Source organism: Miniopterus schreibersii (assembly GCF_964146895.1).
Source record: "Miniopterus schreibersii genome assembly, chromosome: 1".
NCBI classification, from domain to species: Eukaryota; Metazoa; Chordata; class Mammalia; order Chiroptera; family Miniopteridae; genus Miniopterus; species Miniopterus schreibersii.
This window is the reverse complement of record NC_138101.1, coordinates 49438353-49465891: the sequence shown is the minus strand read 5'-3', so window position 1 is coordinate 49465891 and position 27539 is coordinate 49438353. Positions and strand designations below refer to the sequence as shown.

The 27539-nt window shown below is 43.2% G+C and overlaps 1 protein-coding gene across 1 annotated transcript in view; it reads right to left on the bottom strand.

The window, feature by feature from the left end:
- The window catches only part of CDS1 (CDP-diacylglycerol synthase 1), a 55604-nt gene extending 28278 nt beyond the window's left edge, over nt 1-27326 (bottom strand). The window contains exons 1-3 of the mRNA XM_081156292.1: nt 26745-27326; nt 12009-12136; nt 5406-5502 (exon numbers count right to left, since the gene is read on the bottom strand). Of these exons, the coding sequence (XP_081012418.1) occupies nt 5406-5502; nt 12009-12136; nt 26745-26861 (342 nt within the window). The 5' untranslated portion in view covers nt 26862-27326. The remainder of the gene's footprint in view (nt 1-5405; nt 5503-12008; nt 12137-26744) is intronic.
- Nucleotides 27327-27539: the final 213 nt, after the last annotated feature.

The window sequence follows — 27539 nt, the reverse complement described above, 5'->3', positions numbered from 1 at the left end:
GGGGTGGGAGGTGATAGTATAGTTTCCAGCTGGAGGGACATGACCTGGTGGGTCACAGGTAACTAGGTTTTACAACTTCATTTCTTGAGGTCGTCCGTCTCAAGATGAACAATCTTTTTGTCCATTTTGTTTCTTCAGTTAGCCTAGGAAAATGATCATATATGAAAGTTCGCTTGATTATATTTATGTTGAACCATACACTCTGGAATAGTTGCCACAGATAAAGGTACTGTCAGGACCAACGGCTGAGACACCTTTCCCAGGCGTCCAGGGCTCTGGGCATGGTCTTTTCATTCTCCCAGCGGTGCCAAGCCTCCCACAGCCAGCGACGCGCATCTCTGACCAATCCAAGCGTTGCTACCTTGGCAAATGATGAACAGCTTTCTACACTTACAGCCACTTGGGCCACTGAATTGAGTCTATGCCGTGCTGTCTGCATACCTAGTAAATGAGTTTATATTTATGAATCTCTTTGTGATGGTCTATGCAGTGGTCCTTCAAACTGCTGCATCCACCGTTCCGGGTAAAGGTAATTCCTGAGCATATACAGTGCTTGGCCTAAGTCAATTCCAAGACTCAAAGAGCAAATGGCGAGTTGAACACTTATTCCCATCAACGAAGAGATTAACATCTCTGTGCATACAGCAGACTAACTTTTTCAACCTCTTAAGAGTAAACCAAAGGGCTTTATGAACAGGCCTGGAGCTAAGAATGGGTTTTATGTTTTTGAAGAATTAAAAACAAAAATCAAAGATTATGTCACAGAGACATATGTGGCTTCTTAAAGACCAAAATATTACTATCTGGTCCTTTGCCGAACAAGAGTACCAAGCTCTGCCCAAGGAAATACTTTGGGATTTCTTGTGTGATATCCACAGCTTAGCTTTCTCAAACCTACTGCTCAGGATATTCTTAAACTATTTTTTCCTACTCTATTTACTACATGTTCAGTCACACACTTAAAAAAGTAATGTCCCCTCAGCCACATGGTGAGAAATGATTACGCCAAACTCCTATAAGGCGTTCTTCTAGGAACAAGTCATAAATGTATGTTATAAAGACAAGAGGAAATTTAAATACTGTCCTTCGAATAACCTTTGTACATAACACACGAAGTCATTTTTAGACAAAAATAATCACAGAAGGGACAATGCTAGATGTTAAGATAAAGTGACAAAGCCGTGCTATTTGTAGAACCCAGGGCTTTTAAGATACCAAACACACGGATGCAACGTCCATGAACACATTCGCTCATGGCATCACTAGCACTACAGTTAAGGTATTTTATGGAGAGGAGTAATGCCAATAGCACACACATATATTCCTACGATTGTCAGTTACAGCTTGCCAGCAGAATTAATATGGAACTGCTGGGAAAACAGAACACAGGACTCAAACACTAGAGTTAAAATCCTTAAAATATATGCGTATCTTCCAGGGCTGGGTGATCACACAGAAACTGATACTCCGCACCATCAAAGCTGGCAGCAATGCTCATTGGCAGAACTCTGTTGGCCCAATTAATGTGTTAAGGGCCCTAAAAACAACCACCAGTATGGAAATGCCTATTCTGCCAGTTACTGACGATTCAGAGAAATCATATAGGACGTCTGTTCTCACAGAGGCACTGTCTGTCACGGAGGACACACGCGACTACTAATATCATGTGGAATTAGTCACATGGATATAAACAAGCACAGGCAGGCAAAAAAAAACTGTGGAAGGGGGTGGGGGTGGGTCACAGTCGGGGCAAAGCGGGGGACACAGAGTTACGCCTGTAGGAGGGGACAAGGCACGTGGTCAGAGTTGCTGGAACACTGAGGTGGGGGGTGAGAAGCAGAGAGAGACAAACCGGGTCACAGAATCAGGAAAGAGCACAAAAGACGGCACAAAGGAGTTTGTGCTGGTCGTGAAAGGGCATGATCGGGCGGGAGCGTTAGAAGATAACAGAGGCAGAAAGAACTAACTGCAGAGGTAGAGACAGACAGCAAGGCGGGCGGGACACCACCGTCCAGGTGAGTGCGGCTGAACGTCCACCTGGGACAGTGGCAGATGGGCGGGGTTCAGGAACAGGAGACATCGAGGGGTAGAGCTAACAGGATTTGGTGGTTGGGGCAAATGGGGGGCTAAGGGAGAGAGTCCCGGGAACAAAGAATTACACCAGGGAAGGCTTGGGAAACAGATTCATGCAGGATGGCTGGGGTTGGAATAGAAGTTCAGGTCTGCCCATGTTCAGTCTGGTACCTATGGGTCATCCAATTAAAAGTGTCACTTTGGGAATCTATTCAACGAAAACAATTCTGCATAAGAAAAAGCTTTACATTCTAATATATTTAGCATAGTGTTATTCACAATAAAGAAAAGCCAGAACATAGCCTGAATGTCTAGAAATAACACAATGGTTTAATAACGTATGAGGCACTCCATCCCATCGAGCAGACCAATGTATTAAAAAGCTGATGGCTGTAAAAACTGTGGCAACACGAAACATTTGATAAGATAGTCAGTTTACAAAGCAGGATAGAAAACTTCAGTCACATCGTGACTACAACCATGGTTTTTAAAACACAAAAGGAAGGAAGGATTAAAGGAAGCATATCGAATGGCAGTATTAATTGGGCTTTGGTGGTTGATGATTGGGTTGAGGTGATACTTTTAAATTATCTACTTTCCAACGTAACTTTAATATACTTTTATAATTCTCACAATACGGGAAAAAATTAAATATACTATTAAAAAGTAAATTATAGCCCTGGCTGGTTTGGCTCAGCGTTGGAGCGTCGGCCCTCGGCCTGAAGGGCCCGGGGACTGATTCCGGCCACGGGCACGTGCCTCAGTTGCAGCTCGATTCCCGGCCCCGGCTGGGGTGCGCGCGGGAGGCAACCAATCGATGTGTCTCTCTCACATCAGTGTTTCTCTCTCTCTCCCTTCCACTCTCTGAAAAGCAATGGAAAGAATATCCTTGAGTGAGGATTAGGAAAAAAAAAAAAGAGTAAATTATATAATGTAGATTAAAATAATTATTGTAAGAGTTTCCAAGAAGGTGGGGGAAGGGACTCTTACAATATCTTCTCTATGCCCATATCTGCCTTTAAATCTAAATAAGCTTTAGTAAATCCATCATTTAGAAAGTGATTCCAAGCTGCGCCTGCAACAATCAAAGTACTATGCATAGACGTTTGAAGGAAAAAGCTCATTTTAAGGAACATGGGTATGAGTTCCATCTTAAAACAGTAGTTATTTCCTAGAAGTAAGTTTTTAATAAACTTCTCTTGAATTTGTCATTTTTAAGGGCTGATATTATTAGGCAAATGCAAGCTAGATAACAATATATATGACTCAAAATATAAATGACCTAGTTAGAGATATGAATGGAAATAAGACTTTAAAACACATAGAAGTATTATCAATTGAGTACCAACAGTATGTGTGTCTACGTGTATATCTATATTCCCTTAATATAATATCATAAACACAGCCTATGTATGTATATATGTGTACCTGTGTGCAGACACAGGTATGCACGCATATGCAATAAACCTAGATAACAGCAATAACAGTTCGAATCTACTTTAACTAGATCTACTTATATTCTTCTCTGATTAAGCTCACCAAAGAAATAACTTGTAATAAAACTGTATTTTCCTTTCAGAGTTGGAAAAAAATGAGTAACAAAGCCCAAGTGCTTTAGGTATGTTTATGATTCTCTTTTAAAAAAAATCAGAATCCAAATATGCAAGGATGTCTTTAAACGTGTTTTGAATTCTGTCATAAAGGAGTGGTTAAAAATCAGTCTCTGTCTACCGAGTCTGGTCCTATTCACTGTACCGACTGTTTAGCTCAGAAACCATGTCACTTATTCTCAGGGAGCCCACGGAGTCAGTATATCAAGGATACAGGTGCTTTGCAATGTCTCAGTCAAAATTATCTTCTAAAGGACAATCAGAACTCAAATAATCCCCAGGATTTTCCATGGCTCCTTAAGGCTTTACAGATAAGCCCCAAACTTCACACAGTGTTGCAAGGTCCTCCAGAATCCGGTCCCTAATCATTCTTTCAGGTTCAAAGGCCCTGTGCCCTAGAAGGGCACCGCCTGCTTTTCCCTGACACGCCCGCTGTGAGGGCCTTTGCCCACAGCACGCACTGACTCCACGCTGATAGAGCCTCAAGGTCCACTCAAAGTCCCTTAGTACACAAGCCTTATGAGCTGTCTGCACCATCCAATCCCTTCTTCCAGGCTCAGCCACTCGCCACACAGCACTAAGTGCTCTGCACACACTCACCCTTCACTGCCCAAGTCCCGAGGCTGTGCTGGTCATCTGGCACCCGTAGCCCTCGGCGGGTTCAGGCTGGGAAGACTGGGAGCCGGGGCGCTTCTTTCCAGTCACCCCTGGACAACGCTCACCCTGCCTACCGGGCTTTCAGACTCAGCACCTTCTGCCCTCACATTAAATCTGTCCTATCCATTATTCATTATTCTTTGTATAAAAACAAAACAAAAACACCTCTTCAATTTCTTACTCACTTTTGTGACCTTGATATCCCCAAGGAAGTACAAAATTAAGGAGAAGACAAAAAGAAAAGTGATAGGGCTTTATGGTGCTCAGAAGAGCTACTTCAAGTGGCTTCAGGGGTTGATGGAATTTTCCCCCCAGTCGTATCTAATCTCATTTCAAAAGGTATCCTTTTATAGAGTAAGAGGAAAACCGTATCACATCGCCCAGCACTCAGTGCTCTGAATAGGACCGACCAAGGAGGGAGAAGGCAGGTGAGACGGGTAAAGAGAATTCTACGTCCCCAGGACACAGGGAGGTGAGTACAGAAGGAGAGGCGAAACTAACCGAGATGGGATGAAGCAAAACAATAAAAGGGGCACCGCACAGCCCCGAGAGCTGGCTCCCCCGCTCGCGGCTACGCCGAGCTCGGCACCAGCCGTGAACCTGCTGAGCGAGTGCACTTCTCCCTGCCACCACTCTGGGTTTCAAATGCTTCGTGCTGCTTTGGCTATCAAGGCTTTTGTACACAGGAACCCTCTGCTGTGACTCTCCTTCCCCAAGCTCCCTTTCTCCACGCTGACTCCTATCAGCCTTCAGACGGTCAGGGATGTAGCTAACAGTCACGCATGTTGAAGTCACGTGTGTGTGTTTGTTTTACCTAACACTTGGCGCAACGTCTGACGAAAGGACATGAATCTATTCCACGTGCATGGTCTCCGCTGAACACATTCAACGGACACTTTGCAAACAGAAAAGATGAGCTCCGTTCATTTCATGAATTACAAGATGCTTAAAGGGACTAAATTTGGTGTGCCGAGTGTGAAATTACCCCCTTTTTCATGACATGCTCAAATTACTTCAGTGCTGGAAAACAAAGCAAGAGCTACTCAGGGAGACGTAAATACTTACAAGCAGCATCAGCATAAAAGATCCCATATAGATGATCAGGAAAAACAATGAAATCATCGTCAGAGTAAGAATTCCCCGAATCCACCAGTTTTTCCACCTGCAAAGAAAACATTTATAAAGTTACCACTTAATGTATTCTTACAGTATTTTTTGTGTGTGATTTCAGTAGTGAGTTACCAGACTTAAGGATTTTCCCTAATTATGCTTTAAGAATCCCTCACTTCACCTTATAACAAAAAACAAACAAACAGCATTGGTTCACTCACTGAGAGCTAAATTAAGTGTAGATATTATGTTAGCCAAAGAAAAAACTGAGTTCTGTTTGTTGTAAATGAAGATGAATCACATGGACATGTGCACATCTGCCCCAGGATCATTCAGACACGAAGGAGGAGCCAGGTGCAAAAGCCCCCTAAAAAGATGACCAATCCTTTGGGGTACTAGACAAGAATAATAGGATTTTAAGGTGAAACAGGCAGAGAGCATGACCTTCCAACGAGGAAGAGCAACGAGAAACTGACACGGAACTGAAACTGGAGAGCCCAGCGATTTCAGTGAAATGCAGAAGGCACGAGCGGTCAGTCGCAGAGGACAAGGCCACGCTGAAAGTCACATCCTTCTACCGCTCAGGTGCTGCCTGCTTTCCTTGGTTAGGGACAGGGCCCTGAGGAGAAAAGCATTTTCTTATCCTTGGGCCTCGGCTTGTTCCTTAGAGCAGAGCGTCCCTGCCGGCACACTCAGAGAATCGGTCTCCCTCAGTCCCTGGGCATCTGTCAGTCAGGGGCTGAGTCCCCAACTGCTCCCCCATCCCCAAGGGCCAGTCACTTCATCCGCAGTGTACCTCACGAACACTGTCACTCTTTATGTGGCCACGTCATGAAGAATGTCAGCAGCTGCTGTATGAAATGTGCAGAATGATTCTAATTACACCTGTGCATGGACGACGATTTCTGAAATTGCTGCCCCTGCTTTCATCCATTCTACACACATTTTACATTATACTCACAGTGATTCTTTAAAACTATTCTGATTTCTATTGATTCAAATGATAGCATTCAAATTGTGTTACAAGAGATCGGGATTCAACTTAAAAAGTATAACACCACATATGTACAACATCTAAGCAAGGCTTTAATTCTCCTTCCCATAAAAGAATATTTGCTGATTTCATGTTTATCAAATATTGATTACATTCCCTGCTTTCAATCACTCTCCTATATAGTCCAGATACTTAGATATATATGTATATATATACATATATATATACTTATCTTTATTATTGAAAGTATTAGATATCTCCCTTTTATTTCCCCCATTGATCCCCTCCAACCTGCATCCACTCCCCCGAACCTGGCCTTCACCACACTATTGCCTGTGTCCATGGGTTGTGCATATATGCACATAAGTTCTTTGATTAATCTCTCCCCATCCACTCCCCCACCCCTACCTTCCCACTGAGATTCATCAGTCTGTTCCATGCTTCTATGTCTCTGCACCTATTTTGTTCCTCAGTCTATTTTGTTTATTAGATTCCACATATGAGTGAGATCATGTAAAACTGAATCAGGAAGAATCAGAAAACCTGAATAGGCCAATAACAACTGATGAAATCGAAGCAGTGATAAAAAAAACTCCCAGCAAACAAAAGCCCTGGTCTGGACAGCTTCACAGGGGAGCTTTCTAATTCTTTAAGTTGTAGGGTTAGATAGTTTACTAAACATTTTCTTACTTTTTGAGGTAGGCTTGTAGTGCTATAAACTTCCCTCTTAGGACTGCTTTCACTGCGTCCCATTGTTGTGTGTTCATTTTCATTTGTTTCCAGGAAGTTTTTTATTTCTTTCCTGATCTTATTGGTAACCCATTCATTGTTTAATAACATGTTATTTAGCCTCCATGTGTTTGAATATTTTTTAGTGTTTTTACTGTAGTTGATTTCTAATTTCATGGCATTGTGATCTGAGATGCTTGATATGATTTCAATCTTCTTAAACTTGTAGAGACTTGATCTGTGTCCTAACATGTGGTTTATCTTTGAGAATGACCCATGTGCACTTGAGAGGAATGTCTATTCTGCACCTTTGGGGTGAAAGGTTCTGTAAATAGCAATTAAATCCATCTGCTCTAGTGTGCCATTTAGTCATTGTTTCTGTGTTGACTTTTTGCCTGGAAGATCTATCCAGTGAAGTCAGTGGGGTGTTAAAGTCCACGACTATGACTGTATTGCTGTTGATCTCTCCCTTAAAGTCCTTAAGGTTATTATCAATAGGTCCTTGCTTATTGCCATTTTAATTCGTTATGCCTATGTTTCAGGTACTTCTTAAATATCCCTTTTATCATGTCATTTCTGTGCTCAAGATCTGAAATGCCAACATTAAGTCCAAACTGGTTTATCTAGCTTCCAAGATTGTTCATGAGTTGGTCAAATTGTACTCACCCAATTTTATTTCCCTCTACTGTTTAACCAGCTAGATAGAGTCATACATTTCTAACAGACTGTAAGCTTTGGGGCTGAAATGAGTGTAGAGTCAAAAATGCTATAGCTGAAAAGCTCCATTTAGCTGTATAGATATAACCCTCTATGGATTAATGAATGGATTAAAAAACTGGGCTAGGTCACAGAGCTGGTCAGAGGTAAATAAAGGACATAGGCCAGTCTCCAGATAATAATCCTGACCTGCTTGCGTGAAACCCAGACGTGTACTTAGCCCGTCTGCATGACTGATCCTCAGACTCAGAATGACTGAGAACCTCTTCTAGTCAAGTGACTACACAGGGGTTAGAAATCCGCCCCTAGGTAGGTGTTGCCCATGTCCACACGTACCTCTGTTAGATGCCTGGCTTTGATCTTCAGAGAATAGCAACTGCTGAGAACCAGAGATTTTAAACGTATCAGCCAAAAATTCCACGGTAACTGAAAACCGAGGTCCTCGAGGAACATATTCTGTCTGGTTGTCTTTTACAGAGATATTTCCCCTCTGAGAAAAACTCCCCTCCCTCAATAAGGTCAAAGGCTTACTTCCTTTATTTATTTTACTTAACAGACCTCTCAAAATTTCCCAAGAATACCTAATACAAAATTAAGCACACACGTAGACATAATATATATATATCCACTGATACAGTAACCGAAAGTCACCCTTCAGGAGAGAAGCACTGAATTTAAAACAGACCATGATATGCAAAAAGAGAGAGAGAGAGGGAGGGAGGGAGGGAGGGAGGGAGGGAGGGAGGGAGGGAGGGAGGGAGGGAGGAAGGAAGGAAGGAAGGAAGGAAGGAAGGAAGGAAGGAAGGAAGGAAGGAAGGAAGGAAGGAAGGAAGGAAGGAAGGGAGAAAATCAGTTACTAAAAACCAGAGGACAGTCTGATTCTGAATTCAAAACTCTCCATTGCCTTTACCATGCTTCCATGATCACACCAGAGAAAGCCTTGATTTTGAGTCCATGTCATCACCTCACAGATCGTTTTGGAAAAAGGAACTCAGAATCAGCAGAGAAGTGAATTCAGGTTTCATGTCTCAAGGTCCCATCTGAGCCAGAAATGAGATTTCCAAAAAGTATGTAATTAAGCAGCATCCTTTTAAAAGTGATTATCTAAAGTGTTCAAATCAATTTGGATATGTATGATGACTTACTGTTACTACCACTAGTAAGTGGTTTTTTATTTCAAAAGTAATGACAAGATTTTTTTAAAAAAAACAGTGCGAAAAACATCATGAGTCATCAAGAATCTGGGCTGACAAGACAGCTCACCTGAGCCAAGAACTGGGGCACAGAGGCACTCCTCAGGGATAAACAAGAACTGGCCCTGGCCGGGGAGCTCAGCTGGTTAGAGTGTTGACCAGATGCACCAAAGCTGCGGGGTGAATCCCCGGTCAAGGCACATATAAGAATCAACCAACAGTTGCACAGATGGGTGGAACAACAAATCCATGTTTCTCTCCCTTCCTCTCTCTTTAAAACCAGTCAATAAGTAAATATTTTTTAAAATAAACAAGAACTTGGCGGGCCATTTGGCAAAGAGCAGGAGTTTTGAGAGTGTCTATCTACCAGCTTTTGGAGAAAGTGGACAGGCTCCCGGAGAGAAGAGAGCAGTGTGGAGCATACGAGCACCAGTAAGGCGATGCCCAGATGTTTCCTTGGTTTCTCAGCCTCAGGACCAGCCTCGTTTTGTGCCAGAGAATTCTTTGCTGTGAAGAGCTGTTCCGTGTACTGCAGGGCGTTGAGCATCCTCCCTGGTATATGCTAGGAGCACCATCTCTCATTGCGACAACCAAAAAGGTCTCCAGACATTGCCAAACGTCTGCTCGGGCGTGGGGACGAAACCCGAGGTACTGCCCCCAGATGAAAACTGCTAAGTTAGGCTCATAAAGCCAGACTTAAAAGTCTATTGAACATTCATACACACAGCTCAAGAAACAGACTGGGACAACCTGCCAAGTGACTGAAGACCTCTCAGGCCCCTTCCAATTTCAACAACTTAAGATTTTCTAACATTATATATTAGAGCCTCAAAAGTGAGCATAAACCTTGACCAAGCAATTTCACTTTTAAGATGTTATCCTAAGGAAATAATTATGGATGCTAAATCAAAGTTATCTATAAAGAAAAATGTTTAATGCAGTTGTTTTTGATTGTGAGAATTCAGAAATCAGCTAAATGCCCAGCGATAGCTGTTTAAGTTGAGCAAATTGAACTACAGCCATACAAAGGAATATATCATGTAGCCATTAAAATATTTATGTATATTTAAGGATATTTGTTCCTAATACCACAGAATGAAAGTGAAAATAGAAAGGCAAGAAATAGTACAATGCTATTTTTATACCACACACACACACACACACACACACACACACACACAAAAGCTTCAGAGTAAACACCACAGTACTTTAAATACCAATGTCGTGGTGGGAGGATTACAGGGGTTTTTCCCTGTGATTCATGAAAACTTCTTATGGAATTAATATTTTTAATCCTATGCGTCTATAACTTCTAAACCGCGGCAAGGCAGACTAGTAGGGGTACTGAAGAGGCTACAATGAACAGGATACCGGTTTCGAAACATTCATGTAATCTTTATAGTGAAGTTTCATGAGAAGATGAAACTGGTCACATATCCTCTACTGCTCATTTTCTGAAAGCAATTCTCTCATAAGCAGAGCACAACGCCCAGGTTCAGAATGTGGTTCTATTGCTTACTAGCTGCATGCCCCTTGATACATGAAATTCCTGTGCCTCAGTTTCCTCATTTGTAAAATAAGTACATAACTGTACCTGTGTTGCAGGGTTGCTGTGAGAATAAGCTAGTCAATGGGTGTGCAGTGCTTAGAGCAGTGCCTGGCACACAGTACATGCTCAATAAATATCAGATGCTATCATTTGCTATTGTTGCTTTACAAGGGGGAGGGGGAATGGCCTTCACTATTAAGAAATTATTATTAATAATGCATACGAGAGTATGGCATCATTCTTATATAAATCAATCTAAGAAATTTTTAAATCTGAGATAGAACTGGTAAGATTTTAAAGCAAAGGTACATTTGTCAACTAGGTCGTGAAAACAACCGGGATCAAGACTATTAAAAGAATAATTATTCTCTGAATAATAACCAACAAAGAATTATTGGTTAAAAAAATATGAAAAATTTGCTTTAAAGCAATTTATTCTAATATGGATATCTCCTAGAAACTAAAAAGAGAAAAACTCCTATTACATTTGCTAGATAGGACTAAGTCATTGTTTACTGTTGTTATGACTCATGGGTAGAAAAACAATTTAGTAGGTTACATCCAACATATTTTGTTCAATAACAGAAGAGCATTAAACAGAAAATAAATTAGAGGGTATCACACAGTAATGGCAAGAATTGCTTCACGACATTCTTGCAGCAGTTAAAATACACATTTGTGTGTCTCTTGGGATGTGGTGTAAAATGTATCTCTTACTGCGTGTCACAGTAAAAAATATGGAAAAACTGTTCCAAACTGATATTTAAGATTTCACATATTAATCTAAATAAAAGCTTACATTTATTTTGCTTTTATAAGTTTTGTAACTCATATTACTAAAACATACAATGGAGGGCAATATAAAATTAGGTAAAATTTGGTGGTGATTACACATCTCAAAACAGAGCACAAATATAAAATGGTAAAGGGCTGTAGAGTTTGAACAATAATTTAAAACTCAGTTTAAAAAAGTGACCTATTTCTGTGGCATTTGAAGAACAGGGAACAAAGAATATAGAATTTTCTTTATTAAATGTTCCACCACCAGAAAAGGCAACCTGATGTGGTAAATAGATCACTGGCTTCAGAAATCTGACAAACTGGGACAAGGATAGGTCCGTGTCTTAATAGCTCTGTAACCTTCACTAGGAAACCTCTCAGATTTGGTTTTCTCAGACTTCTCAAGGTTTTAAAGATTAAATGAAAGGATGTACATTAAGCATCTAGTACCATGTGTGCCTCACATACAATGAAAAAGTATGAGCTTTCTCTCTCAGAGCTCCAAAACTCAGAAACAGTGAAATGAATGGCACAGAATAGGACAACCTCACAACTTTTCTTGTGCACCCCTTATATTCATCTTCATCCAGCCATACCTTGAAGATAAACCAGACAGAGCTTTCTTGAGGATCTCGGGGGTTCTATCTGAGGACGGTGGAATTTCTGGAATATCAGAATCTGTTCTGCAATCCAAATCTCCATATCTGTCATCAATATCTGTTTCCTAAAATTAAAGAGAAAGGAAGATCACTTTGTAAAATAGAAGGGAAAAAAAGCACACACTTGCCAATGCATTTACATATTGTTCTATGTGTCCAATCTCAGTTACATAACTTGAAACAAAGAAAACAACTATTAACTTACCTTGACTAGCCAAGCTCAGTTGTACTTCCCTGTTAGGAAAGTTTGATTATCTGCGCTAAAATCTATCAATATAAAGGATTCATTTAAACAAAAGACACAAAAAGAAACTACTATACTGCCTAAGTTTACCACATGAATCAAATATTTATTCTTTTGCTACTTAGCTGAGAGAACAGTGTTAATTCCAAGTAGATTCCAATCAGCTCTGCACAGTCCCTCTTTTTATTTGATTACAATCAAAGCATGAACAAGAGTAATATCTTACACTGGCACATTTTGTATACATAAAGCATTTAACTCGGTTTTGAAGTTGCTCTCCACTCCTTTGTCTTCCCCTCTCCTACATGCCCTGCCCGAGCAGCCTTTGATGAAGAGTGCTACACATGCATGTACTTTGGGAAAGTGGTTTGCAAAGGGGGAAATTGGGGCAAGGGGCTCAGGAGGAGGAGAGGAATGATAATATTCTCAGGGGGTGAATACAAGACAATGGAGCACTGAGCAGAACGCTGGGCCAGGAGTGATCCTGGGCATGAAAACGCCCAGGAACTCAGAACCTTCAGGAGCCTCAAACCAGACAGAACCCTTATTAGTGCCAAAGTCTCAGCAGATTTCACCAGCCCTTTTGACTTCTTTATCCATAAAGTGGAAGCTTTTAATATAACGCCAAGGACTTAGTGAAGTCAAAGAAGTGGGCTACGACTGAAGCAAGTCTCCCAATTCCTCATTAAGTGGCTTACCAAACAAAAGTTTAGCCTTGGGGGAGTATCTGCAGTTTTCATAAAGCAATAATAAGCTTTTGTTTACTACCTATAACTCTCTTACTGTATAATTACAAAATTACATGACATTATACCAAAAATGACAAGGGAAACGGACCTGTCGAATTCCCACTGTGGCACTGAGCGCCAGATGGCCCCAAAGCAGCTTCAACAGAGAGAGATGTTGACTTAATAAACCACCACACAAAGCATCCCCTGAAAATGTCAGGGCGCCGGCTGTCAGCCTGACATGCCAGCAGGCCTTTGGCATCTAGAACAGTGGAGCACACCACTTAGTTTTCTTTTCCCTGCTACTACTCCTCTGTCCCCTTCAGTAACCCAGAGTGCTGGGGGTGGTGCGAGCATAGTGGAGACGGGGACTCATGGAAATACCTCCGTAAGGCTACACCACCGTGACGCAGGAAGAGCACGGACCAGGAGTCAGGGTTGCGCGGGTGCTAAGGCCACCCGTACGGCGCCCGCAGAGTGGCAAAGGGCAAGTCACTCAACCCTGAAAACAACCTCAGCTCTGCTTTCCTCAGAAAATGAAAGCACTGGACCAGAATTCAAACTGAGCTCCCCGAAAGGCTAGCGCTTCCAGCAAGCCTCCTCCGAGTGCGCTTGGCAGTGGTGGTGGTGGTCAAGGCCCTCGTCTCCAAGCCCTCAAGAAAGCTGTTCCGCTTTTACTTTCATTCTTTTAGCTTCACAGAATGGAAAACGTAAGACTTAACGAGGCTTCTTCATTTCATGCTAATGACGAAAGAATAGAAGATAATTCTTAAAGAGCGGCCTTTTAGAGCAATTCGACCCAACTACGGGGATTCGAAGCAGAGACTCTTGTGTTTCTGCATTTCCTGCACGGGTCCCGTCACAGGTGCCAGACTTGACAAGGAGAACAAGAGTGTGACTGGGGGTAATGGAAAGAAGGGAGCAGTAGCTGAACGCGTGCGGAATGAAGGTGCTTAAAATGTTTAAGAAATCTACGCTAGGAGTTTCTTCTCAAGCCCCCAGTTTAAAGACAGTAATCTGCCCTGGCTGGTGTGGCTCAGCGATTTGAGCATCGGCCCTCGGACTAAAGGGGCCTGGGTTTGATTGTGGCCAAGGGCACGTACCTCGGTTGCAGGCTCGGTCACCCGTCTGGGCGCGCAACCAGTGGATGTGTCTCTCTCACATCGGTGTTTCTATCTCTCCCTCCCTCCCTTCCACTCTCTCTGAAAAGCAATGGAGAAAATATCCTCAGGTGAGGATTAAAAAATAATAATAAAAATAGAGACAGTAACCCTCCACTTTCCACGTTGAGCCCGTGTCCTCCCATCCCCCACCAGGTGGCCTCATGCACCCTCACAGCTTCCTCCCCATCTCTGCCCCCTCACTCCCCATACACCTGGGTCTCCAGGTGGGCTTTCCACCAGCATCACCTGAAATTCAACGTAAGCAAACTGACCTCTCTCTTTTTTCCACACCAGACCTGCTCCCCGGCTACATTTCCTACTCAGATGAAGACACCACCCCGAACGGTTAACCAAGTAACTCAGGTCAGGCACCCGGCTGTCAACTTAACGCTTCCATCTCCGTGCACCAAAACACATCCACTTGGCACCAGGCCTGTCATTCGTCTTTGCCCATGTCCCCCAGCCCCCCCACGGCTACTACCCTTCCTGGGCACCATCCTCTCTCCGCTACTTCAGTACCTCATTCCTCTCCCCCTCTTCTTTATTTTCAACATGAAAGGAATCTTTCTAAACTGCAAACCTAATCTTAACGCTTCCCAGCCTAAGCCCAGAGGAAAAAGGCAAACTACCCGACACTGCTTTTGACCCCGCCCCTGCAGCCCCACGTGGGTGACCCCCCAGTTTTCACGCCACACCCTTCTCCCTCCTGCATCCAGGTGGTTGTTCTATCTGTAAAACACAAACCGCGCATCTTCTCTGTGGCCCACATCCTGGTCCCAATCCTCCCTTCCTCATTCCGAAACCCTGTACCGTCCACGCATCCCCTGGCCTTGGCGTGAAGGTCGCTTCCTTGCAGATGTCCCTGACCCCGGCTCCGGGTCAGCTGCTCTTCAACTGCGTTTCCCTACCAGTCTATATTAGAGGTGCCTGCTTGCTTGTCCGTATTTTCCAGGAGTCCACGAGCTTTGTGAGAAGAGGAAACGCCGTCCACTGGCCCCACTCTCAACCCCGAGGGGCCAGCAGAGGCCCTGTCCAGGCGGGATTCCCCAGGCGACGCATAAAGCGGCAACAAGTGAGCTGTGTCTGTCAACTCGGGCCAACATTTCAGATTAAAATCAGAAGTTCCCATCTGTTCTTGCTAGCTGAATAGTCTTGACCAAGTCGCTTGGCTTGGGAGCTCAGTTCCACCTAGGTAAAATGAGGGCTTCCTGACTTTTCCAAATATAAAATTATAATGAAAGTATGTCTGGTAAATGAGGGCTGAAAGTTGAAAAAATAAGTCTCTTTATTACCCTGCAAGTCCAACACCTCAGGGAAAGCAATTAGAAAATAAGAGCAAAAGCACTGCAATATTTTGTAAATACTGATTTAGTTATTCCTCACATTACCATGTGGCAAATAATCACCTCCGTTTTGTAGATAAAAAAACTGAGGCTCGGAAAGATGACTTTGGGGTGTTGGGCACACAATGCAATATACAGAGTCATGTAGAAATGTACACTTGAAATCTATATAATCTTATTAACCAATGTCACCCCAATAAATTTAATAAAAATACTTGCACAATGAATAAAGGAAGGGAGGGAGGGAGGGAGGGAGGGAGGGAGGGAGGGAGGGAGGGAGGGAGGGAGGGAGGGAGGGAGGGAGGGAGGCCGATCAAGTGTCCAAGTTCACACAGCTCTAAGCAATGTAGCTGGGATTTGAAACCATACAGGAAAGTAATTAAAATGGCGATTTCTCCCAAACTAACCTACAGATTCAGTGCAATCCCAATAAATATCTCAAGAGGTTTTGTGAGGGTTTTTTTGTAGAAATGTACAGGCTGATTCTAAAATTTATATGAAAATGCAAAGGACCTAGAAGAGCCAAAACAGCCTGGAGAAAAGATCAAAGCTGAAGAACTTACACTACCGGCAATCAAGCTTCGGTACTGACATGAAAGAAAAAAATGATCAGTGGAAAACAGACCAGAGTCCAGAAATAAACCCACAAAAATACGGTCCACTGATTTTCAACAAAGCTGCAAAGGTAAATCAACAGACGTTGCTGAAACAATTGGATAGCCATATAAAAAAAAAAGAAGAAAGAACTTTGATCTATACCTCACACCAGTTACAAAAATTAATGCAAAATAGATCATAGGCATTTACATAAAATATTAAAACTTCCACAAAATCTCTGTGACCATGGATTAGGCAAAGATTTCTTAAATATAACAATGACAAAATGATCCATAAAACAAAAAATGATGACTAGGTCATCAAAATTAAAATTTTCTGCTTTTCAAGAGACAGTGTGTAAAGATGAGAAAATGAGCCAGACACTGTGAAAATAGATCTGCGAATCACATATCAAATAAAGGACTTGCATCCAGAATTCATAAAGAACTCTAAAGTTCAATAAGAAAATAACTCAATTAAAATACATGGGCAAAATATTTGAACAGACATTTCACCAAAAGCAATGCATATTTGGCAAATAAGCACATGAAAAAAATGTTCAGCATCGTTAGTTATTAGGGAAATGTGAAACAAAACCACGGTAAGATACTACCACACTTCTATTAGCATGGCTAAAAACTTAAAAACTGAACATACCAAGTGTTGCAGAAGATGTGGAGAAACTGGAACTCTCTCACCCTGCTGGTGGGAATGTAAAATGGTACAACCACTTTGGGAAACAGTTTGGCAGTTTCTCAAAAGGTTGAACATACACCCACCATAGGACCCAGTCATTCTACTCCTATTTGTCCAAGAGAAAATAGTAGTATATATCCACACAAAGACTGTCCACAAATGTTCATGGCAGCTTTGTCTGTAATAGATCCAAACTTGAAACAACTCAAACATTCACCAGGGAACAGGACAAATGGGGCTACACTCGTACAACGGAATACTACTCGGCAGTAAAAATGAGTGAACTACTGATGCCCGCAAAGACATGGATGAATGTCAAAATAACTATGCTGAGTGAAAAGAAGTCAGACAAAATGTACATACAGTATATATAAATATATGTATATGTGTATATGCATACCTGTATGCATAGTATTCCATTTATATGAAATTCTACAAACTTCAAATTCATCTATAGTGCCAGAAAGCAGACCAGTGGTTATCTGGGAGTGAGGAGGGAATTACTAACAGGCAGGAGCAAACTTGTGATGGTGATGGATATGTTCATTATCTTGACTGTAGTGATGAATTCATGGGTGTACACATAAGTCAAAACACCAAATTGCGCAGTATATGGTCAATTGAGCATAAGACATTCATAGCTCATGATGACTCCTGAAGAGCAATAGGAGCCAGTGGTCAGGGAAAGGAAGGAGGTGCTTCCAAACGGTGGATACTGAGAAGACAGGAACATGGCTAGAGGGCTCCTTTGATCTTCCCCTGGTGACACCCAATTCTATGCTACATTAAAATCATGTCTTATGGTTTCATTAATGTAAGTGTTAAATTCCAAATTAGGAAGAAAGATCCCTGAAGGCAAAAATCCATGGCATAATACAAAAGAACTTAGAATCTACTTCAAGAGTTATATTCAATTGTGCAACACTACTGTCATCACAAAATTGCATTTTATCTGAGACTTTATTAGAGCTGGGTTCCCCACAGGTACATCACTTTTTCAGGCCTAAGAGAAATAACGCTTACTGCTCTTCGGCTTGGCCCTCCTTCGCAGGGAAAAACAAGTAGATGAAGTAAGAATGATTAAACCTGCAATGTGTGAACTCTGACTGGATCTTAGTTTGGGGGAGAGGAAGGAATCTCCAACACACATTTTGGCAGCAATAGGGAAAATTAGAACATAGAATGTTCTAAAGTTACTGTTAATTTTTTTTAGCTGTGATAATGGCACTGTGGTCCCATAGGAGAATGTCTTTACGATGCATGATTTAATATTAGAAGGGAAGGGCCACTGAGGTCCGCAACTTAATTTCAAATGGCTCACCAACAAAATATTTGCATATACATCTATGGCAAGGTAAAGCAAATTTGGCAAATTCATCACAGTTGTTCAATCTAAAGGCTGGATGTACTGATGATCATTGTACTAACCTTTTAATTTTCCTATGTTATTAAAAACTTTTATAGTAAAAAGCTCAGAAAAAAATTCAAAGTTTACCAATACATTGTTTGGGGACACAAATATGTTATAAACCTATCAAGAGAGAAGGAAATCTTGAGAATAAAATTCATGCTGTGATTACCTAGGTGCCTAAGGGGTTCATTGCATTATGATCCTTTTGTATTGATTCCATATTTATTAGCAATATAAATTATTATAAGTAGTATTATCATGTGCAGAATTCCAGGTGTACACTGAACTCTACATGAGTGTCCCCAGGGTTGTTTAAAGCCTCAAGCCTGAGACAGTTCATGTACAAACATGGGGGATGGGGGGAGGGGGAGTGAAAATAAAATAAAAAGAGACATGAGTCTAATTTTACTTTCTAGATCTCAATTTTTATATTTCAAAGTAAAATGCTAAGCCTCAGATAGACTTAATAAACATCTGCTGGCCCACAGCACCACATTGTTTTCAAATAACCTGCTTGGAAGAGAAAGGTGGCAGTGAGCCCAATCTTAAGTGCCAAGGTGTTCGGCCCCACCTGAGCCAGCCAGATGATGAAATCAGATTGGCTTCACGGGCCTTACATAAAGCTCTTAAATAACTGGCCATGGGTCCTGGCAAATAAAAGGGAATTGCAAACATAGCCAGGAAGCAGAAGAGCAACACTCCTTTCCTAGCCACCAAGTTTGCAAAAAGCAGCTTTAAATTTCCACAGAGGTGAGCTCCTCTCACTGTACTGGACTCTTGTTTCTCCCATCCTGTGTGTTCCAATTTTGTTTAAAAGAAAGCTTAAAATAGTGATCGTTTTCTCAAAGTCTTAAGTAAACATCCAAAGACATGACATGAAAAATAACTCTGATCTCTCCTTGTGGATAAGAGAATAAGTCGACATTCAGAAAGATAACTAAACTTGGCACACTTCAGGAAAGATCAACAGCCCAATCGGTCATTAACGAAATTAGTTCCTCGGCTTTCTGGAGTCCCTTCAAAATGTGACGTCATTCTCTTGAAATAGGTTCTGAAAAGTCTCCCAACTAAATGAATCATAGTGTGAACTGCTGCCTGGCCAGTGTGGCTCAGTGGTTGAGCATCCGCCCATGAACCAGGAAGGAAGTCCGGTTCAATTCCAGGTAAGGACACATGTCCAGGCTGTGGGCTCGATCCCCAGTAGGGGGGGCACAGGAGGCAGCGGATCAATGATTCTCTCTCATCATTGATGTTTCTCTCTCCCCTCCTTCCTCTCTCTGCAATCAATAAAAACATATAGTTTTTAAAAAGTGTGAACTGCTATAAAATAAAACTAATGATTTCTTCTCCTAATCAATAGTAAAATAAGGGAGTACTAGAAACAATTTTGTTTGACTTAAATCTGAGTGCCTGAAACACAGAATTACAAGTTTTCAGCTAAAAGTTTCTAGCCAAATTCGGAAAGGCCAAAATAGTTCAAAAATCACACAATGTAGTAACAGTTATAAAAAGAAGTTCTTAAGTAAATATTTTAATTAATTTTATAAATTTAGGCCCACATACCTAATTTCTCCTTTACATTATTCTGGTCAGAAAACTTTGGGTAAACCCCAGCTCTAAATACTGTGTTACTCTAAAAAGGAATGTAGGTTTCGTGGACCACATACTAAACCTGAAAAGCTCAGCTCACCAGTAAATGTCATGTAACCCCGTCTCCCCCAGCCTTACATCTTCTCCTTTGACTCTAATGTATAAAATACGGTGCAAAACTGCCATTCTCCAGAGCCTTTTCTCAACCATTGAGATTTGCTTCTCAGAAATTGTCATCAGTTTCGCTCAAATAAACTCACAAAAATTCTTATGTGTTTAGATGTTTCATGGACAGTTCTCAAACTTTTTTCTCAGGTGTAGACTAAGGCTATTTCCCTTGTCTACACAACTGTTAAAAAAATTAAAATTGGTATTATGTACATGGATTTTACAAACTATAAACTTGTTTATTATCTTTATTCCACTGACAAGGAGAAAACTCTGAGATGTTCAAAATTAAAATCACAGCAGCCGGAGAGGGAGAGATAAGAGACACAACAGTTAGCCTGTGAATAGCTGTGGACCATCTCTGACAAAAGACTGCTCACATCCCTGTGTATCTGACGGAATTTAGGAATAACTTCAGGTGGCGATGTCCACAGATTATTTTAGCCAGGCACCCCCGAACCAGGAGCCTCCCCCTGTTTATACGTGGGCCTCCCACGGCTGTCCCCGCCAACCCACAGGAGGGGCCATTGCTTCTTGTGGACTCTGGGCCTATCCCAGAGCTGGTCCCGCCCCGTGTACCACCGGCTCCCACCCCTTTGCCTACAGCTAAGGTGGACTCTGCATGACTAACTCTTTCTTCCCCCTTCCGCCCCCTGTGATGCATAAAAATGCTTGCAAACTCCCAGGCCACGGACATGGAAGGATATGTTGTCTTTTCCACCTAGCCATGCTGCTGGTGGTTTAAGCTCCAGGTGCCAAGGCTAGTCTCCCCCCCCCCTTTTTTTTTCTAGCAATGACCTAATAAACCTTTTTTAAAAAAAAAAAAAAAAAAGACTTCCAGCCATGAAAGTTAAAATTTTTTGTTTAACACCATGCAGTTAAGGTCCACAATCCAAGACATTAGTATATTCTTCTATCAGTTGTTGAGCAACAAACAAATCTTGGCCTCATCCCTTTTCTCAACTGTAGAAAGAGTCACAAAAAAAGGTGACATTCAATCAGAACTGCAAATACAATGGGCACCCAACAAGCATTTACTGAATGCACAGAACCAAGCCAAGCCTCACAAAAAGGTCTGTAAAGTCTTAAATGACCTGTTTTCCTTATACTGAATTAAAACGTGCATTTTTTTAAAAGACATTCCCAAACACACAATAGTTAAAGGAAAAAACAGACACAAAACCTCGGTATTTAGTTGTGCTAACCATGAAAGCACATGTGAAAGTCTTTTTTACAAAAATGCATAAAAATATATAAGTATACAGATAAATACAAAGAATAATCATACCATACATTTGTATTTTATAATTTTTCTTTACGAGTAGAACCATTTTCAATTGTCCCACTTTTCTGTAGTACATTTAGGACAAACAAAATATTGTTTGCATCAAAACGTCCATTGCATCCAAAGCTTGATATAGCTGATGGCATCCTATGGTAAAATTTCTCAAAGTTTTAAGAAAATAAAGTATTTAAAGTCAAGATCACAAACAGTAAGTGAAAACTCATGTGGTAACACCAGAATATTCTTTAGAAGTCTCAAGTATAACACAGAACATACTTTAAAGACGTGAGAAAGGACCTACCCACCCTCACATAAGCTTGCTGCCTAAATTAACATGACTTTAAAATCTGACTGACTTGTTAGCATAACTTTACTATCCCTGGAGACTTGCTCTGGAGCTCCTGGTTCAACACAAGTTGATGTGTGAAAGACACACCAACTCTCTATAGGAAGCATCAACAAACAGCTTTCCTCCAAAGACACAATCCTTGCCAGGCTGTTGCCACCAATCCAAAACTGTTACATTGTGACCCTTAACCAACCCTAAGCAAGTCTCCGCACTGAAAGACCCAAGAATTTTATTCCAGTTCTCAATAAAATCCAACCTTGCCCTTCTCCCTCCGAGACTCTGCCAAAGCTGTTGAGGTGTTCCCCCTCACCCAGAGAAGCTGTAAACTCAGCTTTGTCTTCTCTGTTGGTCCAGAGGTGATATTTGGGGAGCCAGCATTCAAAACGTGCTGTTAAATAATAATATGACCATGAATCTTTTGTAAATGACAAAAGAATCATGGAAAATTACTTAGGTGGTAATACAACTCAAGAGTATCAGTCAAAATGATATTCTAGAAGTCCAGCTCTAAACATTAGTATTTTATCAATGGCCTAGATTTATATAAAAATATATAGAAAATATTTATTAACCTACAGGTGAAACCAAGGCAACCCATACTAAATTCCAAAATGAATTTATGAAAACAGAAGTCCAAAAATTAAAAATTTATTTTTAAAATATTAGAGTACTTGTGAAAGAAACTACACACAACTCAAATGGGGAAGGACAGAAATTAAATGATTTCCAGATTCTTTCACCCTCAACTTCACAACCCAAAATCTGTGTCAAAGCAGCAACCTTACATACAAGCACAGCAGGGACACTGTTCCGACGTGTGCTTCCCTTTCCTGGCCACGGCTCCCATGTGCACCCCCTTTTCTCCCACTCTGGTCCAGTAAATCAGGTTTTAGCTTCCCTTGCAACTGCTCAGGCCCTCTCAATCCATATAGAGCTTCCATAACCCATGCTGGGCTTCAGTCCACTTCCCTGCCCACCCTAACTCGTGGTCGGCCACTTCCAATCCCAGCCTCCCTAACTCCATCATTCCTTTAGCATCCTGGACCCGCACTTCCCAGGCCAAAATCACTCCCAGTGCCTCTTATTTTCAGCTATTAAATGGGTGATTCCAAGCACATATAGTTGTTATGAGGAGCAAATAAAGTAAGATGTAAAAGTATTCTGTGAACTCTAAATCGCTACCAGCATCAACTATTATGACTATAACTGCTACTGAGTTAAGGACTAGTGGCTTCTTGGTCATTTCGTATTACACTCCCTAAAATAACACTCCAAAGGTGTCTGGTCAAAAATGCATTCCAGTTCCAGCTCAGCCACTTGCTCTAGGTCCTCTTGGGCAAGAATCACCACACTCTATAGCAAGTTTATTATTTTTTAATTTATAAAGTTGAACTACACTCTTTCTAAGATCCCTTGCAGCTCTATGGTTCTGAGACACCCCCCCCCCCTTTGCTGAGAAAATTGAAAGCATCAAACACTTTCATCTTCCCTCTTCTGCTTTTCAAAATGTGTCTGCATCCACCCTCCATCCTTGACTCCTTTCCTCAGATACCCCAATCCTCTGTATTCTCCAGACCATGTCTGCTTCTTTGTTCCAGGGCCTGCCCACCCTCATCAGCATCTTCACTCCCTCTTGACTTCTTTCACATAAATGCCTACCTTCCCTCCCAGGAAAAAACTAATTTTCGCTCAATCCCCCAGTCCTCTCTAGCCTATATCCTGCATTCCCCTTTGCTGGAACTGCTTGACAATAATTACTAGTATTTCACTTCTCACATTCCTCAATTTAAAACCTGGCTTCTACTAAGATCTCTGCTAACCTCAATGTTCTATGACTCACTTTCATTTCTAAATACTATTGATGACATCCTCTAAGTGATTCCTCCTCCCCTAGCTCCCAGGATCTTATAACTTTGGTCCCTTCCCTACATCTCCAACCCTGCTCTAAACATGGGCATCTCCCAGAGCTTTGTGTTCGGTCCCATCCCCCTCTATCCCACTCAGAAGTTGACAGCTCCACACTTGACCTTTTATTTCAGTTTCCACTACCACCTTGAGCCACATCTGTATTTTAGAGAATGACAACCCTTGTCCAACCCAACTCACCCATGTTCACTTCTACCCTGCAAAATCGCCCAATAATTTTTGCTTCTTTCCTAAAATACTCTTAAGTTGTGGATTAAAATGTGTCTCCTGGCAGGCTCCTATTTTACTAGTCTTACTTTGATCACCTAGTCTCGGTCCTATCACCATTATCTAAAATATACATCTTCTCTCCCAACCCTTATTCACCTACCCCTACTAGACTCACTCCAGTCCCTCATTATTTCATATCTTTAGCACTTGCAATATCCCACTATCTGATTTCTTCGTGGCAGGTCTCTCCCCCTTCCAACACTTTCTCCAGACTTTGGCTGAGTGATAAGTTAATGCCTTTGCAAACACTTTTCAGTGGCTTCCCAAAGTCCATGGAATAAAGCTTAATCTCCTTCCCAAGGCTCCCAAGCTCCCATCCCCCAAACCCCACCTCTCCAGAGCACGCAGCATATGCTCCAGGATTGCCAAGCTACTCTCAGGTTCCTGTGCGGAGAATGCTGGCTCAAGAAACAGCTCCACGGGCCCTTTGCCTAGAATGTCCTTCCCCAACACTTGTCCGCGTGGTGAGTCCCAGGCGTCTTTCAATTCCAAGCTCAGCCCTCACCTCCTCTTCAAAGCTTTTCCTGCTGTCTCCAGGTTGAGTCCAACTATGCCCTCGATGTGAACAATGAACCTTGTTCAGACTCCTGATAAATCTAACTCATATACGTCTCCTGTGGGGGAGGGGTGTCTCTGAAGGGGGGGTCTTGTCATCTCTCAAGTACTTCTCCAGCATTTAACACAGGGAACATTCCCTTGTGGGTAAGCAGCACTTTTTTCACTTGATAATTCTCCTGAGCACAAGAGCCTCTCTCTGCCTGTCTCTAGGTCCTGAACAATGAGAATGTCTTGTTAATAACACCATTATAAAAAGACTACCAAAGGCATGGGAGTATACTACAACAGCAGAATATAAGGCAGCCCCCCCCCCACACATACTTCTTTTATTATTAATTCCCCAAGTGTTTTGCCTTTACCTCACCTTGAACAGAGAAGGCACTTAAAGAGCTTAAATGGACCAAATATTAACCAGCCTCTGATGGGCAAACTGATTTTAAAATAGCCCTTGACCTGGAAATACAGGTGCATTCAAATATACACCCTGATAAGAAAGGACAGACAGAGGATAGAGTTCAATGTCTCAAAGCTTGCCAAGACAAGAGTTCCTTGTGATAAATTCTGAAAGTATAGCAATATTGTAGACACAATTTGAAAATGCTCATCCCTGTCTAAGAAATCTTAAGAGTTTACATCTGGCAACATCTGCTCTCAGAAAACAAAATACAGCTGGGTACGTGTTAATGAAAACCAACCGTGCAGCATTTATAAATAAATAAATAAACACGCAGGGAGGTAACCTAGCCACAGAGACAACAACTCTAAGGAGCCAAATCAAACCCTAGAAATAGTTTCCATTTTAAGTACATTAAGGTGTTAAGAAACTAAGTTAATTCAGAAGTTATTTTGTGCATAGCTTCCTGAGCATGTTTCTCTTATTAAAAGCTAGTTAGCTTCTTCTAGTTAAGGAAGTCCACATGGGGGAGCTGGTATTTCCTTGATTCTAGCCAGTGCTAATGCAAAACAAATCCCAACCTAATTAATTCTATTTTTGGTCCAGTTTCCAAGGCAGTTTTCACAAAGACTATTCTCACAGCCCACTGTTTCTAGCTTTATAACATCAACCTTCAGAAGCTGGCCACTGTTATATTTTGTGTAATTCCTTGACACAGGTGTCCTATTACAGACTCATTTTATTCCACAGGCTATCAAAAGTAGGAAAAAACAATAAAGGCGATGTCACCTCATTGATTCTAAAGCTTCATTCCTGAAATCACTGTTGAATTATTTCCTGATTATCATGTGATACATTCTAACCAGGACTTTGTAACTTGGTTACATCAAGTTCATCAACATCAAGCTCCAGGTGGAACCCTCTCCAAATCAGAACTGCCAGGGAGTCCCAGCAACAGTATAAGCCAGAAGAAAAGGAATCAGGAAACAGGCTCTAGTTCCAAAAGGCCACTGACTTGACCTTGGGGAATACACTTCGCTTCTGTAATTCAAACTGCAATACCTGCTTCCAAAAAAAAAAAAAAAAAAAGCTTCTAGGAACAGTTTAAGTGCTTTGAGCTTCTGAAATAAAATGAAATTTTATTAACAGAAGATTTCATAAAACGATCTATTATCTGGCCCAACTACCTAAACCATCAAGTCTAAAAGGTCATAACACTGAGTGTGCTTGCCCCCCAAAATTCCTACCTGCACCACTGTATTAAAGAATAAACTAAACTCTGACTCTTTTTCGACCGTTAAACAGAATAGTGGTATTACATCTAATTCTTCTTAAATAGGGTGCTCCACAGAAGTGGGAGTTAAAAGTCCTCAAGAAGGAGCCTGTCAGGTCAAATGAAACCCACTGGTAGACAGAAGAACCACACCGCCTGCCCCGGGGGCTCAGAAGGCACGGGATTCAATTGTCACGTGTACGGTACTCTTAAACCTCCGAAAGCTATGACCCTGCTGCCGGGGGCAGTGGGGAAGCCAAGCCTCCAGTGTCAGGATCCAATGACACGGCAGAACCCGAGGTGTGTGTCGTAAGTTTAGTCTTGACTAACTTTGTTCCTCTCCGGAGAAGGGTGAGAGGCGGCGGCTGCAGAAACCGCAGCTCCCAGGGCGCCTGCGGTTCCGCCCAGAGCCCCGCGTCGGCCCCGGCCCCGGGGAGGGCGCGGGGCTGCCCGGGGGACCCTAAGCTGCAGCCAAGGGGAATCGCCCCGGGAAACGCGCCGTCCTGGGGCCGGGTCCTCGCCCCTCCCGCAGGGGGACCTAGCCGAGGCCGGGCGCAGGGCGCCGCGGGCAGCCCACGGCCTCACCTGCATTCCGCGGGCCCCACCCTGCTCCCAGGTGTCCCGCCCAGCCCGGGACCGGCCGCGGCGTGGGGGCGCGCCTCCCGCGGCTCTACCTACTTTGTCGCTGGTGCTCTCGGTTTCGTGGTCGCCGCCGGCCGCCACCCCCTCGGGGGGTGGCGGCGCCACTGCTCCCCCGGGGCCGGGGCAGCCTCCCCGGTGCCTCAGCTCCAACATCTCCCGCTCTCGCGCGGCCGTGGCGGCCTCCGGCGCCCCCGAAACCCGAACTGCGCGCGGGGTTCTCGCTGGCGGGCCTCCCTTCACCCCGCAGCGCCGCACTCAACGCCCAGCGGAGCCGCGGCCACGAACACGCCCCCACCACGGAGGCGCGGCCGCCGCGCCGGGTCACCCCCAAAACGGCATCAACGAGCGAGCGCTCGAGGCCGAGGGGAGAGGGGCCGGCGCCGGGGCCGGGGGCTGGCTCCCGAGCGTGCGGGGCGGGCTCGGGGCGCCCGGCCCGAGCGGAGAAGGCGGAGGCGCGGCGGAGCGCGGCCACCGGTTGCCAGGTGCGCGTCTCCGCGCGGAGGCCCAGGTGGGGAGACTAGAAGGGGCGGGGAGCGAAAAAGGAAGCGTGACCCGATTTAGAGCTGCGCCTGGCGCCCGCCGCCGCGGCCGGCCACTCCCCGCCCCGCCTCCGGACTCGCCGGTGCCGGCCCCCTACACCTTTCTCCGGGTTCCTGCCTCCCGCAGCCAGGTCACGCGCCGCAGGCCCCGCCCCGCCGCCCCGCCCCTCTGCGCTGCACTGCGGTTCCCACAGCCCCGCCTCCCGCGGGTGACGTCACGAGCTCCCCGTGGCTCCGCCCGCCTCCGCGCGCACTCAGGTGGGGGCCGCGGGGAAAGGTGCGCGCGGGGCGG